The sequence below is a fragment of the Antechinus flavipes genome, chromosome 1 (assembly GCF_016432865.1).
Source record: "Antechinus flavipes isolate AdamAnt ecotype Samford, QLD, Australia chromosome 1, AdamAnt_v2, whole genome shotgun sequence".
Classification (NCBI taxonomy): domain Eukaryota; kingdom Metazoa; phylum Chordata; class Mammalia; order Dasyuromorphia; family Dasyuridae; genus Antechinus; species Antechinus flavipes.
The window spans coordinates 402,380,853-402,399,628 of NC_067398.1; the positions used below are offsets into that span (position 1 = coordinate 402,380,853).

The 18,776-nt window shown below is 33.4% G+C and overlaps 1 protein-coding gene across 2 annotated transcripts in view; it reads left to right on the forward strand.

The window, feature by feature from the left end:
* TRIO (trio Rho guanine nucleotide exchange factor) overlaps positions 1–18,776 on the forward strand; it is a 485,555-nt gene that overhangs the window by 420,457 nt on the left and 46,322 nt on the right. For both annotated transcript variants that reach the window (XM_051969858.1, XM_051969859.1), the window contains one exon: positions 18,353–18,645. In XM_051969858.1, the coding sequence (XP_051825818.1) occupies positions 18,353–18,645 (293 nt within the window). The remainder of the gene's footprint in view (positions 1–18,352; positions 18,646–18,776) is intronic.

Below are 18,776 nucleotides of genomic sequence, written 5' to 3' on the forward strand. Positions count from 1 at the left end.
ATTTTTTAGGAAGTGGGGCAGGAAGCCAAGTAGTTAAACCCCATGAAGGTGATATCTTAATAGATTAAAGTAAAAGCAGTGCATACATGACTTTTTTTTCCCTTCTATATGTGGACTCCAAGATTACTTTAAAAACCTATTCTAACTTAATTGGATTGTTTTAAGCATGCCAATATATAAGGAGTTTTGGAGGTAAGGCAGAGCAGAGGGAGGCATGTGAAAGTAGGAAAAAGGGTGGGTAAAATATACACTGAAATAGAATTCCCAGAGAATTTTTACTGGAAAGTCATGTTCTCCAGAGTTTAATGTGCTAGGTCTTTATATTAGTTGTGGTTTGGTCAAAAGCCATATAGTTGTTTCCTCTCTCCCTAGCCATACAAACTTCTAGTCTAATAGTGTATCCCTTGAGATTATGATACTTTGTTTAACCTGCCCTTTAGACAAGGTGAAGAACGATACTGCTTGGCAGTATATTTTAGCACATTCCAAGGCCAGTTCTTTTGGTAAATACTGTCTAATGAATTAGTAAGTGCTGTTATATAGGCCTACTAGAATATTTATAAGTTATGGAGTTTATGCCATGTTTGAGCTATATTCTGATTCCATTCATGGGCTTACTGGAATCTAGATAAAAGTTATAATTTTTGCCCTGACATTCCAGGCCTGTTCTTAATCAAAGAAATAACTGGGAAAAGAAATCTGTCATCACCTGAAATAAATCAACTGTGTAGTTTGGGGGCTCCCTAACCCTTAATGTCCTGAATGTAGCAAACTGTTCCATTTCAAACATTGGTGTGGTGCAAGGGGTGAGAAGGGATGTGTGTTCCTTTTTAACACTATAAATTCATTGAAAATTGAATGACAAGGGATTCTATTTATCATATATAGTGTCATTGCACTGATTTTCCTACTTAGACAATCAGCTGGTCCAGTGTATTTTTTTAATAATGGATATGTGACAGATAATTACGATTTTAATAAAATAGTTCATGATGCCTACTCTTAATAAAAAGCCCTGTTTTATATGTAAAAATTTCTCTAGCTGTAAGTTCTAGAGATATTTTAGTGCTTCCTGTTTAACAGGGTCTGTCTCATATGCTACATGAGCTGCATATTCATATTCAGCTTGAAAGTTTATAACATCATTAGAAAGGATGCTTATTGTGAGAAGAGGTTGTTTCATTCTATCTTCATCACTTAGCAGAGTGCCTGATATACAGTTAGTCAGCAGGTATTTATTAAGTGATTATTATATGCCAAGAACTGTGTAGTAGTGACTTCATAATTACTTATTGATTGTTAATTGAATAATCATAGCATCCAGGGAAAGGAGGACATTTAAGAGATCACCTAATTGCCTTTTTCCTCATAAAATAATTCCTTTACCCCCAAACAATGACTATATCAGTACAATAATAATCAAATAATATACTGCCTAAGGAATGAAATAAAGTCTAAGATTGTAATACAAACACCTCTCAACAATGATTGAGAGATTATCAGATCATATATCACTGCTTCATCTGTCTATTCTCAAATTACTTCAGATTTTACTTTGATGTTTTCTTGAGGCTTAAGAGGGGCAAGGGGCATTATTTATTTGTTTAATAAAGATCTGAGGTCCTAAAAGCATGTTCTCTTCATGTTTTGTTTTTTTTTTTTAAACCTTTTTGTATGTTTATTTGCAAGGTAATCTTCAGGATTTCTCAACTGTAGTTTTTTTCTTCATCTGTAATGGAAGGTATCCTTCCAAAGTAGGTGGAACTAGAAGGGAAAGTCATAATTTGCATTTTATTTAAGAGTGGAAAAGCTATTTTGCAGTAGATATTTTTAGTTTTCTTTGTTCTTAGATTTATTTTGTGGTGTTTTCACCTCTTGGTGTTTTGACTGTTGATGAATTTTTCAAGTCCTGTTGCTTTTATATATAACTTTATTTAAAAGATTATACCGTTTTCAAGAGGAACAGTAGAGAAGGAAGAACTAATAGTTTGAATACAGTAAAAATGTCAGATACCAAATAGGAGAATTTTGGTAAAAAGCAAATGATTGATATACAACAGAAGCAAAAGCAGTGACAATATTGTAATCAAAGTACTGTCATAAAGAGAAAATAAATGAGGATTTTAGGAAAGAGATTATAAATGAGGCATGAAGTACAATTTAGTAGTGATGGAGATTTTGATTATGTGGGCCTGTCATTGTTCTCTCTACCCAAACCAGAGCAGTGAACAGTGTTTTTATGTCCCTTAATGATCATTTCCTCCCTCAAAAGGTGAAAGAATTAAAGAGGGGAATGCCTGCTCTTGGTCTAATTCACATCAACAAGAAGAAAATAGTTGTTAAGAAATAAATGGAAAAACTTTTTAGAGAAGCTACCCCTGCATCTTAGCATATGTGGCATAAGAAAGGAAATTCAAACACAATCTTACACATGCCCTAGATTTGAGTAGAGCAAATCCCATTCTATTTAAAAAAAAAAAAAAATTAACATTTATTGATATAAAATTTATTAAATTACTCATGTTCCCTAATATCTCTGTCTTCCTTTACTTTATCAGAGAGCCATGCTTTCTGACAAAAATATTTCCTTCTTGATAGCTTTCTTTCCTGTTTGACCATTTATTCTCACTTTCCTTTACAGGATCTTCATCTGTATCATATCCACTAACCATGGATATTCTCCAGGCTTTCATCTGGTCCCTTCACTTCTCTCTCTAAAGCATACTTTGTAATTCCATCTTTATCATTTCCATGCCAATTACCCTCAGATCTATATATCTAGCCCTGGTACCTCTCCTGAGCTACAGTCCTGCATTACCAGCTGCCCTTTGCACATCTTAAACTTAACATGTCCAAAATAGAATTCATTATCATCTTACCCCACCCCCAGCCTTCTCTCTTCCTAACTTTCTTTTCTCTGTTAATGGCACAATCATTCTGCCACTCAACCTCATTGTCATCCTCAACACCTCATTCTCACTTATACTACTGTGGTATGAGTTATCTCATCAAATCTTGTAAATTGAACCTTCATTTTTTGTATAAATTATCTTTCCATTCACACAGCTTCCACCCTAGTACATGCTATCCTCTCCTTTCTTTTGGATTATAATGCAGTAGTCTTCTAAGTTATCCTCCTGCCTTATACCCATTCCCCATTCCATTCCAGTCAACTGCATTTCTCTTTGGGACCAAACTAATTCATTATAATGTCCAGGCATACAATTTCAAATGTTTTGTTGCTGTTCTTTGCATTCACAGTGTTGAAATCATTATATATTTTCTTTCCCTATTTCTGTTCACTTCCCTTTGCCTCAAGAATTGTTAGAATAGGTAGGATCCTGTGGATTCAAATTCTGGGGTTAGAGGAACATTTTTACCAATGACTTGTATAGCTATTGAAAAACATGGCTGGCATATCAAAATTAAAGTTGACATATAGCTGAAAATAGATAGTAAACTGGATAAATCCAAAAATAATCTGACCTTGATGGATAGAATCCAATAAAAAGAAATGTGAGGAAAAGAACTAGACCATGATTTATTAATGCAGGGAACTCCCACTAACTCTGCAACTCATAAATACTGAAAATTTTTAAGTGAGTTGCCCACGGTAAAAAGCAAACAAACAAACAAAAAACATTACATGCCAATATGAGGCAGGTAGATTGCATAGCAGATGGAGCACTATATTTGGAGTCAAGTAGAGCCAAGTTCAAATTCCACTTCAGATACTTACTTATTAATTGTATGACTTTGGCTAAGCCATTTATCCTTTGTTTGCCTCATTTTCCTTATCAGAAAAAAAGGGAATAATAATAGCCCCCTGTTTTATTAGATTGTTATAAGAATCGAATTAGATTACATATGTAAAGCACTGTCCAAACAATTGCTATGATGATGATGATGAAGAAGAAGAACCCAGGTATTTCTGGTATCAAAACTAATTTTTTATCCACTCTGCTATACTATATGAAACTTACAACTACAAGATAGACGATAGATTGCTAACTAGATAGCAGCAATGGTCAATAGGAGTCAACAATGTAATATGACAATAAAAAAAAGTAAATGCAATTAGTCCTTGGCTACATTGCCAATGCCTAGTATCCAGGACAGGGAAACAGTAATAGTATCATCCCATCCTATTCTGCTCTGGCTAGATCACAACTAAAGTATTGCTTTCAGTTATTATGAGTGCCACATTTTAGGAAGGGCATTAATAAGCTGGATGGAGAGTCTAATGGCGAATTATCTCAAGATGATTCTGTACATGTATCAGTTGAAGACACTAGGAATATTTATTTAGCCTGAAGAAGAGAAGATTTAGAGAGCACATGTTAATTGCCCAAATATTTTAGATTGATTGGACCTGAGGCCAGGAGCAGAACTAAGAGCCAATGGTCAAAGAGATATATTTAAGATTAATGAAAAAAAGTTCTAATAATTAAAACTACCTTAATAAAAATAAGTTACCTGGAGAAGACAGTGAATCCTACATCATTAGACATTTTCAAGCAAAGACTAAAAAACCTCTTGATAATTATGCCATAGAAGATATTTCTTGTTTAGCCCTGAGTGAAATCAGTGGCTCTTAGATGCCTTCCAACTTGGAGATTATATGATCTTATAGGAAGTTAAAGTCAAGTGAACAAACATTTATTAAATGCCAACCCAATTCCAAGCACTGTGCTAAGCACTAGGGATACAAAGAAAGATAAAAAGCAGTCTCTACTCTCAAGCAGAAGTACATCATACAAGATACTCAAAGGATAAATTGGGGAAAATTAAAAGGAAGGCACTAGCATTAAGGTAAATTACAAAAGGCTTCTGATAGAAAGTAGAACTTTATTTGTTTCTTAAAGAAATATGGGGAAGCTAAGAAGGTAAAATTAAAGAGGAATGGAGTACAGCCAGTAAAAATACATGAGGAGAAAAAAAGGGAGAAACAGACAGACAAAGAGAGTACACACATTGCATATGAAGGGGATCAAGAATGCCAGTGTCACTAAATCCCAGATTACATATTGGGGAGGTGAAAGCATATTAAGTAAAGAAAGATAAGAAAAAGCCATCTTAAAAAAAGTTTTCAAAAACCAGAGGCCTTGTATATTTGATTCTTGACTTTATTGAATAAATGTATGATCTGTGCTTTAGGAAAATCATTTTGACAGCTAAATACAAGACAGACACCAGTGAGAAGAGACTTGAGCAGATAGACTAACCAGAACTCTGTTGCATTATCTTTGTATTAAGATGGGCCTGCACTAGCTTGATGGCAATGTTTGAGAAGAGACAGGGTTTGTATGAGAGCTGAAATAAAAGGACTTTGCAGCAGATTAGATATGGGGAATGAGAAAGAGAAGACAAGGATCCTTGGCCTCCAGCACTTCTGGGAGGATGGTGGTAGCTTCAGAAGTGAAAAGCAAGTTAAGAAGAACGAAGGAAGATACCGAGTTCAATTCTGGAAATGTTGACTTTAAGATGTCTATAAGACATCTAGTCAAAGCTGCCAGTAGGCACCTGGAGATGTGATTCTGAAGGTCAAGAGAAAGGGAGGTAAAAATATGTATAACCTGATTTCATGTATAAATAAAGATTTCAGATACAAATACTTTCTGGATATCTAAAAACTCTTCTCCCTAAAAAATGTATGATTTTCCCACTTTTTTTAATAGAAGGAAAAAGAGATGGAAAAACTAAAATTTTGGCATAAAAGGGCCTGGTTCTGGTTCTAATTCTTTATCTCCCACTTTCAATTTATTGAATTTAGTCATGTCACTTTTCTTTGGGCCTCAGTTTTCTCATCTGTAAAATGAGGAACTTAAAATAGGTGATCTGAGCTGGCCTTCCTCCCAGTGCTAAATCTTTGATCTGACATTCAAAAGTAATCATTCAATCTGGATCCTTAATCTTTGTTCTTATGTCTTCTTAAGTTAAAAAGTTATGATTTATAATTGCCAGCCAGTTCATAAGTCTCTCTTCGCTTCACTTTAATTCTGTTTACAAACTAAAAGATTTCCTTCCCATAAAAATAAACCTCTTGAGCAAACATTATAATTTCAGCTCAAGGAAACATGCTCAGGGCTTTTAATTTTTTTCTCAAAATGAGGTTTTCATTCACGTAGAAAGAATATCACACCACAATTTATACAGAATAATTCTATTTACTTTTAACTTCCACCCCAAAACACATAACAATCTCTATAAGTAGTTTTTTCTTCATAAATAAAAGCAGTGATCACATTCATATTGTTAGGTGATTTTTGAGAGGCTGTAGAGACATTAGGGCCCATTCAAAAGATCCCTGAAGAAACAAATGATACTTTATATCTTTGGGGAATCCACATTAAACCTAAACTGTCCTACCAATTAGAGCTCCAAAAAATTATGTTTCTTCGGGTTTCATCAGATCAGGGTTAAGCAAGATTGAGTTGATGCCCCTTAGAATAACCTTGGGCTTCCTTACCCTTCATTATCCCTTATTCTTGGGCTGAGAGTGTTTGTAGGCTCCATCTAGTTATTAAAATTGGGACAAGTGTGACCCTGACTCTCAAGTTTTCTAACCTATCACTAGAAGTATTGTAACAGAGACTAGACCAGATATTTCAAACTAGAGACCTCAAAATTCCCATAATGGAACTTGAGTTAGATTAAAATATAATTGGAAATTAACAAAATAAACAAAAAATATGGTGCAATATTGGAAACGTTCATTTGTAATTTTCTAAATCAGTATCCTGTGTACAAGTTTCTCCTTGAGATTAAAATCTCTGGCTCATATGATAATCCTTCCTGAAAGCATTAAAAGGACTTCCTTCATTGATGGTTAAAAGATGAAACTTTATAGTTGTAACATCCTATGATTCTATTCTCCACCCTCATAACTCTACCTTTGCTTCTTACTCCTCACTCCCTTTACAATCTCACAAAAATCGTTTTTTTCTTATGATTTGGTGGGAGTTTTTAAATATTCTTTAATGTTCTTTACAAAATTTTAGTAAGATAATTATTCTTATTTTAAAAGTAGAAAAGTGATCTGTGTCAACATTAATTCATTACTATCAAAATATACTCAAGTGTCACACAGTATTTTGAATTCTTTTTTTTCTGGAGCTCTATTATATGAATTCTGGAAATTCAGAATAATACATTTTGGTTTTTCTATGAGTACAGTCAAGCACAGAATAAGCTTCCGTGTTTTAATTCTTTCTGTATTTAAAAGAAAAGGGGGAGAGTGTAGAAAGGAAAGAAATCTGAACTAAAATTTGTTTACAACTACTCACCTTGTTAAGTCTTACCTCTTTCCATGTGATCAATCCAAAAAAAGTACAGGAAAGTACTGCAACACACACACACACACACACACACACACACACACACACACACAGATACAGATACACACACATCTCTCATTTTGCAAGGATATCTTTGCCAATATTTTCTGTCCTTAGAAGTTATGAAGAGGACAAAGTAGCATTGAAAATAGTCCATAATGGTAAGCGAAAGGGGTGATTTTATTAAAAATGCACACTACAAATCTTGGGCTTCCAGTATTCAAAGTATTAAATGGTTAAATATGGTATAGTAGAGGAATTCTTCTAGTAATATGACCTACCTATGTTATGGGAAAAGCCTGGAAAATTTCTGTTTTCTATTTGAGGTTTCCTCAAGAGACATGTATTGTGATCTTGCTTACTGGAGTCATTGGTGATATGAGTAGGGTGACTTATACACTGTACATTCATGTGTCAGTCAGAGATGGATTGTCTATGAATAGTCAGAGTCCTTTGTGAATTCAGGTGGTTAGGAAAACTCTGATTGAGCGCTGCAAGTTTTGATCATTCCTAGTGCTTTAGCAAACTCCGATGACCATGTGTTCTTAATTACTGAGTGAACTGATCCACTCTGAGGTTCCTATACTAAGCCTCTACTTGAAACCAAAGTTTTAAAGGGGGCATTCTCTTTTCCTTGTAACATTTACTTCATATTTGAAAGTCCTAAGTCCCTAATCCTTTGCTGTCAAAATCATACAGATAGCAGCACCTTAAAGAGTCCATACTTCATATTCATCAACCAAAGCAATAGTAAATATTGCTATGGATGCTCTTCTCATCATCCTCTTCAGCTGCTTTTGTCTTACCCTATCAGGTGCCCAGTTGCCATCATGTAGCTCTTGTGATCCTTTACTACTTTCCTAACATAAAAAAATGTGTGCCTTCTTCTCTCAGGGACCTGCCATCTATTATGTGACAGTCAAACAGATAACTAATTGGTTATGTTTTCTTAAGCTAAAAAGTTATGATTTATAATTTCCAGCTAGTTCATAAGTCCCTCTTTACTCAATCTTCACTATAATTCTGTTACGTCACATGGGTAAGAGTGAATTTTAATAGAAATGCTTCGGAGACCATGTTTTAAACCAAAAGACTAGGTGAAATCCCAGGAACATGGAGCAAGAGTGAGAAGTAAAAATTTTGCAAAGACTGAGTCTTATAAGACCCTTCAAGCTATACCATTGAGTCCATAACTGCATCAAATTAGTAATAGCTAAATATTTGAAAAATAATCTAAAGCAGTGGTGTCAAATTCAAATATAAATGGTGCTATTAAACCATAAAGATTCTTCTGGGCTGCATATTGAATTAGAAAACTACACATTTACATATTTCTTTTTTATTAATACATGAATACATTTAACATCACATATAAGAACTATGTTTTAATCTGGTTTGAGAACTCTCTGGAGATTTTGAGGCCACATATAGTCCAATGGCATATTTGTCACTTCTGAACTAAAGCTTTTATATTAGTGTAATGCTGAAAAGGAAAAAAAAAAAGTGTGTGTGTGTGTGTGTGTGTGTGTGTGTAATTTATTTATTTATTCTGTAGGTATGTAGAGCTGGTAGATCTGCAAGCCAAATAAAAAATGATTATCAAGCATTTATTAAGTACCACTGCAAACAGAAAGACATACCCTGGCTCAAAGAATTCACATTCTATTGTAAATTCTAATGGCTTGAGAAGATTAAAAGTAGAGATTGTTGGAAATGAATATATGTGGAAGAGAAAATCCTGCAGAACAAAATCAAAAGTGCAGCTCTGCTATGGAATGAATTCTTTGATGGCTAGGCTTCCTCCTTTAAATAGAGATTGAGGAACTAGCTAATCAGTTTTAGGAACTAACTAAACCAATTAGTCTTGAGGAAATTTTCTGAGGCAGAGGGTACTTCCAATGTGATGAGTAGTCGAGGAATAAAAATAAACTTTCAGAGGAAAGAGAGACATAATTAATTCTCCAATAAATCAAAAGTTTGAGGCAGTATTTTCTAGAAATGTCCATTTTTAGATAATTGGAAGTAAACATCAGATTTAAAAGATGGTGTTTGAAATTGGGATTTAATTTTCTGGATCATAGCTTAAAATTTTAAAAATGACCAACTCCTGATCAAGGATGAAGTACACCTAACAAGAATTAGTAATAACATTTGATACATTGTAGTCTTACAAATCTAATTAAAAGGAATTTACCCTGAAAAATGAGAGGGGAAATTTTTCTGTACTTATTCAACAGATAGACACCATAAAGTGCAATTGAATCAAGAAAAGATTTCAGTAGAGATGTCCAAAAGTCCACAGTAATCATAGAAGGGGGAAAAAAAGAAATCATTAATAAATTCCATTGTCCTAGATGTCTTTACTCTAATAGAGTATCAGTAACAAGCAAGTTGAACTAACATAGAAGAAGAAAACAAGAAAAGTTAACCTCTCTAACCTTGTAGGTATCACTGAGTATTGTTAGGAATAGGATTCATGAAGAGAATATGACCTTTATTGAAAAGAAACAAGTAAGCAGCATTGTGTATTGAAGTCGGCATTGTGTATTAAATTAACAATAATCTTAAATAATGGAAGAGTAGATTTCAGAGTGTTTTTCCAGAAAAAAAAAATCACCTAAAACCAGAAACTATAATTCTACAAGAGAATCCAAGTTGTTCAAGAACAATGAAAAACTTTTGCAAACAATTATGAAGATACAAAGAAAAACTATTTCAAGCAAAAGGGGAGAATCATCCAAAGAGACTCGTATAAATATATTGAGAAATTATTATCCAATACACATTTTTAATATGTAGGTAGATTAGAAGCAGGCCAGAGGAATTCTTTTTATACAGTTTAACTATATTATGTAAGTGTGTTGTATGTATGTAATTATATTGCATGTTTATTTTTAAAGTTTTATTGATGCTGTTCACAATTAATTTCTGAAATGTGCCACAATCACTTTGAATCCTTCTTTGTAACATGGAAAAACAGTTAAACCAATTTGACTAACAGAATCTACAGTAATGGTTCATTTCATACCTATAGTCTCCTAGTTGAAAGAAGTGTTTTTCATCATATTTCTCCAGGAGCAATAATGTTCATTATAGTTAAATCAAAGTTCACTTGTCTTTTAGTGTTAAATTTATGTAACACACACAAGACACTCACTCACATGGAGGTCAGAATAATCAATACAAGGACATTCTCAAGGTCTTTGTGAAGAACTTTGGTATCAATTGTGAGACATGGGAGACATAGTACTTCCCCATGCCTACATCAGAGAAGGTACTCTGCTCAAAACAGAATTGCAGGAACTTTGTAAGCAAAGGCAGAATTACAGTAATTCAAAAGAAAGGTGAGAGGTGCAAATTTAAAGATCTCTCCATTCCAAATTCATACAGCTATTTGTGCCTACCTATGGTAGAGCCCTCTGAGCTCTATGGTCCTGATCAGCCATAGTCAAATACACTAGATTGACCCTACATAGTGATATCATTTTTGTTTTATTCAAGTCAAATGGCACCCACTTTATTGTCAGGTTCTTTATATACATGAGAATGTCTTTCTTATTTTTATTAGTGTACAAATGCAATATCATCTTTCAAAATAAAAAAATCTGGGAAGAATAACTAGTAAATGGACAGAAAAATATCTTGATAGACGTGATCCTTGAGCTGAAATGAAATTTAGTTGACTGATTTTTTTAGTCTTACACTTGGGTTAAAAAAATCAATTTCACAACATATTAGAAGGAGGAAGCATGACTAGACAATACTTTATCTTTAAAAGAAATGAAGAATTTCATGGACTTTACAGTATGAATCAATAATGTGGTATGATAGCTAGTAATGCAATCTTAGGCTACATTAATAGAGGCACAGTGTTGAAGATTAAATAGTTTATAACATCTTCAAGTATTAGAAGGACTGACACATGGAAGAAGGATTAAAATTTGTTTTTCTTTTCTTTCTTTCTTTTTCTTTTGTCTTAGAAGTCAGAACCATTAAGCAATAAATAAAAATTGCAAAGAAGCAAATGTAGGAACATTTTTCTAAAACGAAAGCTATCTAAAAATGGATTGGGCTTACTTTCCATCAAGAAACATCAACATATAAAGATCATCTTTCCAATTATCAGAAATGCTGGCAGACATACACTTATTTAGTCATTCTGCATCTGAACCCTAATATACATCCAGTAGCCTAGATCTGTCTGGTTTGAATAAGAATCCTCTGATAGAGTCATATGAATTCAAATTCATATTAATCAAAGATCCAATTATGTAAAAAAAAAATTAAAAATTGGTTCTAGCCAAATGGACCTATGCAGTAAGAATTCTAATAATCTACTTATTAGATTCATCATTCACACTAATCAGGCCCTACCTGTACAATAAAATTATTGCTTTATAAGTTTGGTTTCACAGAAATATTTTTCTGACATTAGAATAATTAAAATTCTTTAGCAAAGAGCTATTGCTATAGATGAACATTGCTTTCAATACTTAACAACTAGGATTTTACATTAGTCCTCTGCCTTGCAAGTTTGTATCTTATACATGGTAAACACTCAAATATTTGTTACATTGAATTGAATTGGTTTCTATATATTGCTTATCTTGTTTGAAGTAGAGAAATCAGCAAGACATCTTATTGAGGATGTTTTTTCCTTAAATCTGACTAACTAGAAACTAAGTTATGAGACATCTCAAAAAATAATGGCCAGATTAGAATTAGAACTTGAGACAGATACTTATTGGAAAAATCCTCCAGCTTTTAATGCATAAATCTGTATGATGACATTCCATAATCAAAGATGACATTGCTATTTGTATTACTCCCGCATGTGTGAATTTGGCTGACATTTTATGAACGATCCCTGTCATAGCATGCTTATTTATAAGGTAGATAGGGTCACTCTCAGCAACCATTCCCTAGAGTGAACTTCGATTGTTTCTGGCTATTCCTTTAGGCTATCAGTCAGTGAAAGGCTATTTATCTTTCAACCAACCTTTTGATAGGTTTTTTTTCCCTGCCTTTTTCTGTTGACCTTTCCCATGTATTGAAACATATGTTTCATTGTTGCAAAGAAAAAATAGAAAAATGCAGTTAAATTGTTCTTAGGTTTAGGACTAGATTATATCCAGGTCACTATTAATGAAAATTAAAATATTATCACTATTAATTTATTACATGTAATTATCTTTTCCTCCCTATTTTGTTGCCTTATAGCCTTCTTTAAAACATCTTAAAGTTGAAAACTCTTAGGATAGGGTTAATGTGAAGCTAAAAGTCTTCCTAGCCATCAACTAACAGGATATGGTAAATTTATTTTTTTTAATTAAAAAAAAAGGCTTTGTTATTAATCACAGATGTTGAAGACTTGGGAAGTAGGGGCTGGGAATAGGGAAAAAAAAATCTCCCTTCCTCCAATAGCTTAAGAATTTTTGTGTACATTCTCTGAAATCTTATCCTTCAGGGCTAGAAGGGCAGGGATCCCTGCTGCTTGTCCTTTTTCCTTATTCTTTTCCTCTTTCTTTCTTTTTATAGTAGAATCCTAGCATAGTCTCCCTGTGAACTCTAAAAATGGTCTGTTTGGCTTTACTTCATGTAAAGATAGTGTGGATTTTAACTAAAGCTCTTGAGATTTCAAGTAGATCAGCATTTTGGAATAAAATTACTTTCTCATGTGCACACCTGGGTAATTTTAGAAACAAGGATGGAATTCTGAGATTTATTTTGTCATTCATATGGGACATAACTTAAAATTATTAGTCAGAATGATGATTTAGGAGAGGTGAATCAATAATGACTCAAACTCAAACATCCTGCTTCTCAAAAAATTCTGCCAAGTTTTGAAATTAGTCTAAATTGTACCTTTCCTCTTTCTATTTTTGAGATCAATGGAATGCAATATTGGTGGTTAATTTTTTGTTTTACCTTAAATTCTCTCTCTCTCTCTCTCTCTCTCTCTCTCTTTCTCTCTCTCATACTCAAAGGAAACCAGCTTGTAGAACCTGTACATTTAAAATGGAAAGGATGAAAACTGAGTGAATATTCATAATTGTGATTGCCTAACTAATGTCTGAGTCTTCTGTGAGCATGCTTAATGAATTTAAGGTATATAATGCAAATGAGCTTACACAGCTCTCTAAAGAATCAAAAATAAAATCTAGGTTTTATGCCCAGCCTATTAAACCATACTGCCCAATTCCTATTTCCCAGAACCCCATGCAACAGAGTTTAAAGACAGGGAAGAGAAGCTGGGGAGAAGGGGAGAGTAGAAGAACTTGTCTCGTATATAATCTTGAGTTTTCGTTTTAAGTGGAAAAAAAATTTCTCATCCTAGATGGAAATATTTGAATTGACACAAATTAACACTTTGATTGGTATCTTGTTTTCTAGCTTGTAAGCATCTTTGTCATATTAATCCTAAACATGTATATAGTGCCTTGTACCAGCTTAGAGGCAGCAAGACGGCACAATAGATAGAACACTGGAGGTTCTGAAATCAGGTAGACCTGAATTTAAATTTGGCTTCAAATCTTTAATATCCGTGTGACCCTGAAGGAAATAGCAAATCACTCCAGTGTCTGTGCCAAGAAAACTGTATAGCCAGTATTTGGCTTGTTGTAGTCCATGAGGTCATGAAGAGTCACATGGCTGAAGAACTGAAATAGCCATAGGGAATAGCCCTGTCTTGTGGTAGTCAACTGTCAAATTGTGGCATATTAGATTGAAAGCTAAGAAAAGAAATGTTTACTTCCTATGCCAAATTATCCTCGTTCCAAGTTCTGCATATTTTTCCCTTTATGTAACATTGAATTTTTCTCAAGAAGAAAAAAAAATGAGGAAACAATTTTAACTTTTAATCTCATCCCAACTTTGTAATTATCCATAGCTGATAGCTTCTTTCTTAACCATAAGTATACCAATAAAGTAAACTGATGTAGTATGTCCACTTATTGTAATTTAATTTAAAAAGTACCACATGGGAACCAAAACAGCAAAACATTTCATTTAGCATTACAATGCCCCCTGATCACATATGTTCAGTCAACAGCTCTAGTGAACCACTGACCTTGAATAGAACAGTGCCATTTCTAGTAATGTGGTAAAACATTTAAGGCCATGAATATGTTTACTATACTTGACCTGCCAGATGAAGAGGAAATGTCTCAGAAACATACCTCCTGAAGGTCAGAGAACAAAAGTATACACAACTGAGAAGGAATGTGTATTAATTTCTTTTAGTTAATGTACCAATTGAAATAAGCCATATCGGCACCCTTCCCAAATAAGGCTAGGCTAAAGACTTCTGTAAGAATTTATCTTGTTCTTCATTCTGTATTGTATCTACATCCAAATTGACTGCAGAATGATATAAGCACATTTGGAATTAGGGTAAGATGATTATGGGTCCTGACAAAGAAGCAGAATCATAATTCATTCTTTGTTCCAAAGAACTTCCCCACTCTTCTCTCCACCTGCAAAGTCTGACTGTTGAAAATGGTTTTATGTCCATGTTGAGGTCATATATAGTCAACTTTATCTCTATTATTGAAGTTCTATAGAATTCTGTTCTGACCACCAAAAAAACATGAATTTAATGAATGGCACATTGAAAATTAATATTTGGCATTGGTTTCAAACTTAATTAGAGGTAGTAGTTATTATTATAGTTTTATAAACTATATAAATAGTCATCATAAGATTATAGTTAGCTTTTTCATTATTTAATCAGACAATTGGGATGGCTTTCATTAAGAATTTATTCCAGTACTTCTCCATGGAATGTAGGTAAACTAAGGTTCCTGAAAGTATATGGCAGAGCATAAGGAAAAGGGAAGGGAATAAGCATTTATTAAGTGCTTCCTGTGTGCCAGATACTATGATATAATAGGAGCTAAATGTAGCATTTTAAGATTTTCAAAGTCCTTTACATTTATTATCTCCTTTGAAACTAACAATAATCTTGTAAGGCTAGAGCTATTATTAATCCCCCATTTACTTATGTATATAATTTTTATATATTATTAATATATTATATTTATTATTATTTATAATTAAGAGATAATAATAGCTCTTATTTCACATGATTCTTGTGAGGATCAAATGACATAATAATTGTAGAGCACTTAGTACAATTCCTGGCATATAGTAGGTGCTATATTATTTAATGTCATTATATAACATATAATGATATCTAAATAACTCAATTCGTCTATTTGCAAATCTTCGGTATTCTTTACTGCTTCTAGGACAAAATATGAAAATTTGTATTCCAGTTTTTCAAGTTTCACAAAATCTGATTACTTTCCATTCATTTCCTCTAACTCTCCTTTTTTTACCCTTTTTATGCGGTTTTTATTCCAAACAAAATGCCTACTTTCGCTTCCTAGGCAAAATATCCAATCTCCCACCTCCATGATTTGCATAGTCTGTACTCCATTTGTGAAATGGACTTCTCTTTTATTTCCTAGCTTCATTTATCTTCCTTAAAAGCACAGCTTAGTTGCCACACAGAACCTTTCTAGATTTTCCCTCACTCCCAACTGTTCATGTTGAAATCACTTTGTATTTATAAATAAAATTTTCATTAATTAACTTGTGTGCATACTGTGTCTCCTTCCCGCCCTCCAGTAGCATGTAAACCCCTTGAGAAAGAGACTGTTTCATTTCTTTTTTCTTATCTGAATAATGCCTAGCACAACTGTACTTTACACTTAATAGATGTTTAGAAAATGTTTGTTGAAATATCAAGTAACATAGCATTCAGATGATTAAATATGTTCTGAAAAGAATGCATGAATAACAATTATTTTGACATAAGTTGAAAGCCAGATACACTGATGCATAAATGGTTTATTTTTAGCTAACTTTTGTTTATTTCATTTCCAGTTCCTTTGAGACTCAGCTCAATCGCCATCTCCTTTTTTGACTATCTTCCCGTTAAAAAAAAAAAAAAAAAAAAGATGGGATCCTTTCTTTCTCTGAATATACATATTTGACTTTTAATATGACATTTTTCACATTCTGCCTGGTACAGTTATTTTTGTGTTTACCAGTGCTTTTTACCTGGTCTTCTCTGTAAATGCTCTTTGAATAAATTAATGAATGAATGTTCAGTTTACTATTTAGATCATTGAAATACTTCTCTCCCCCCACTTCCCCACCCCCATTTTAATTGTCATTGCATTTGATAAAACAAATTTCTAGATGTTGGAATATTTTTGTAAGATCTGACTTTTCTGTTTAATGGTGAAAAGTTGCAGCTTGTCTAAACATGACAGGGGTCTTGAAATCCCTGGCTTTCAGTTATTCATTTTCTTAGAAAATGAATAGAATCTCTACATGAATTGTTAATGGAGTCTGGGAAAAAGCTAGATTTTTAAGCTTAATGGTAATCATCCTTAAAATACATCATCTGTTTATAGAAAATTATACTCTTTGCTGATGAATACTTCACTACCTGATACTTCATAGATTGCGCAAAAAGGAGGAACCATTGTGTAGTCCCAGTGTCTGGAATGTTGGTGGGAAAATGCTGTTGGTTCTATGTACATGTAATCACTAGATTGGAGAAGGATTAACTCTCTTGCTTTTTTCATTGAAGAAGAAAAAGGCCTCCAGTGCAGCAGAAGTAAATACATCTAATCCAAGTATTGGTGTAAAGGACTACTTTAAAAGACCGTTAAATGTATCTACTTTTTTTTTTTTTTTTTTAAGATTTAGAAAAGATTAAAGAGGAAATATAGGTAATGATTTTTATTCTTCTTCACTGCTTAAGACCAATAAAGCAAAATATTTTATTCTATTTAAACTGTGGCTAAAACCCACAGCCATTAATTAGTGAAAGAGCCATTTTGAGCTTCTTATTTCCAAATTACAAACCAACCATGTAGAACCTCACTGACTTTGTGTTGTATCAGATACATTTGGGGAATTTCTCTAGCTGAAAACTCAGACCACAATTAACTTAAGGTGAGAATATTTGCTATGAGATAATATTCTTGTACCAAGGGTAAATTATCTAATGACTTCTTGTTTTCACAAGTTTTTTTATTTATTTTCTTGGTTTTGTGCTTTTGTTTTTTGAGGAATGGTAGCATTTTTGAGAAGGGTATTTTTCATTGCTGAGATGTTGGTTTCACAAGATTTTTTTCTTACTTTCTACAAACTCTGACATGAATTAAAACAAAGGCACTATGGTACAGAGGAAAGAGCACACTATCTTATCTATCTCTGGATTTGGAAGACTTGGGGTTAAATGTCACCTTTGATACTACATATGCGAATTTGGACAAACCACTTAATATTCCTGAGCCTCAGTGTTTTTAACTGTAAAATTAGAGTTGTCCCATAAACCTGTGATTCTATGTTATATGTATTGAACCTATACAATACAGATTAGTTTCATCAGAACATAGGGTTAATTAATAAAGCCAAGCCATTTAGCTTCCCTTTGTTTCATAGACATTGGCTGCTAAAACTTAATTATTTAGTAATTTTAAAAATTCTATTGGTCCCAAAGGAAACTGAGTCTAATAGAATAAATCAAATCCCACTCCTAACCCTACTTCTTATTGAAGGTAAGTGTGCCATATTGATGATGAGTCACTTAGCTACTAAAATCTTTAATTCAAGAAAAATCTTTTCTTCAATCAAGTCAAAGTGGACTGTGTATTGTTTGTGACCATTTTTTTTTATAACTACTATCTTTTAATTACTACATGTTGTAATGAAACTAGGCAGACCCAGGGTATAATAAATGGGCTCGTAATATCCCTGTGATTATCAAGAATATATATTCTTTTGTTGTTCACACTTTTAAGTTAGGAAAAAGACAAGTTTCTTAGAATGTCTTTTTTTTTTTAATTATGTGAAAAATAATCTTGTTTGTCCTTATAATGTTTTCTTCTCAAATAGTATTTGGTTTGAACTTTTTTTTTTCTTTCTAAGACTTTGTTGCACCATGATCTAGATGTTTCACTAAAACCCCGACTTTTTTTTTTTTACCCTTTCAGATTCTCTTTCTGTCTCCAGTAATGACGCCAGCCCTCCTGCTTCTGTCACATCCCTTCAGCCTCATATGATTGGGGCACAAAGTTCTCCAGGTCCCAAGCGTCCAGGTAACACCCTGAGGAAATGGCTCACCAGCCCTGTGAGGCGTCTCAGCAGTGGGAAGGCAGATGGGCATGTGAAAAAGCTTGCCCATAAGCATAAGAAGAGCAGAGAAGTCCGAAAGAGTGCAGATGCTGGCTCTCAGAAAGATTCGGATGATAGTGCTGCTACTCCGCAGGATGAGACAATAGAAGAGGTCAGTATCCTCCTTTGAGCTACAAACTCAGATTTACCCCCAACATTAAGAAAATTAAAAGGCCTGTGTCCTTAGATTTTTATGTAAAATTTCAGATTCAAATGCTTGCCTCATGGTTAAATTAATTTGAT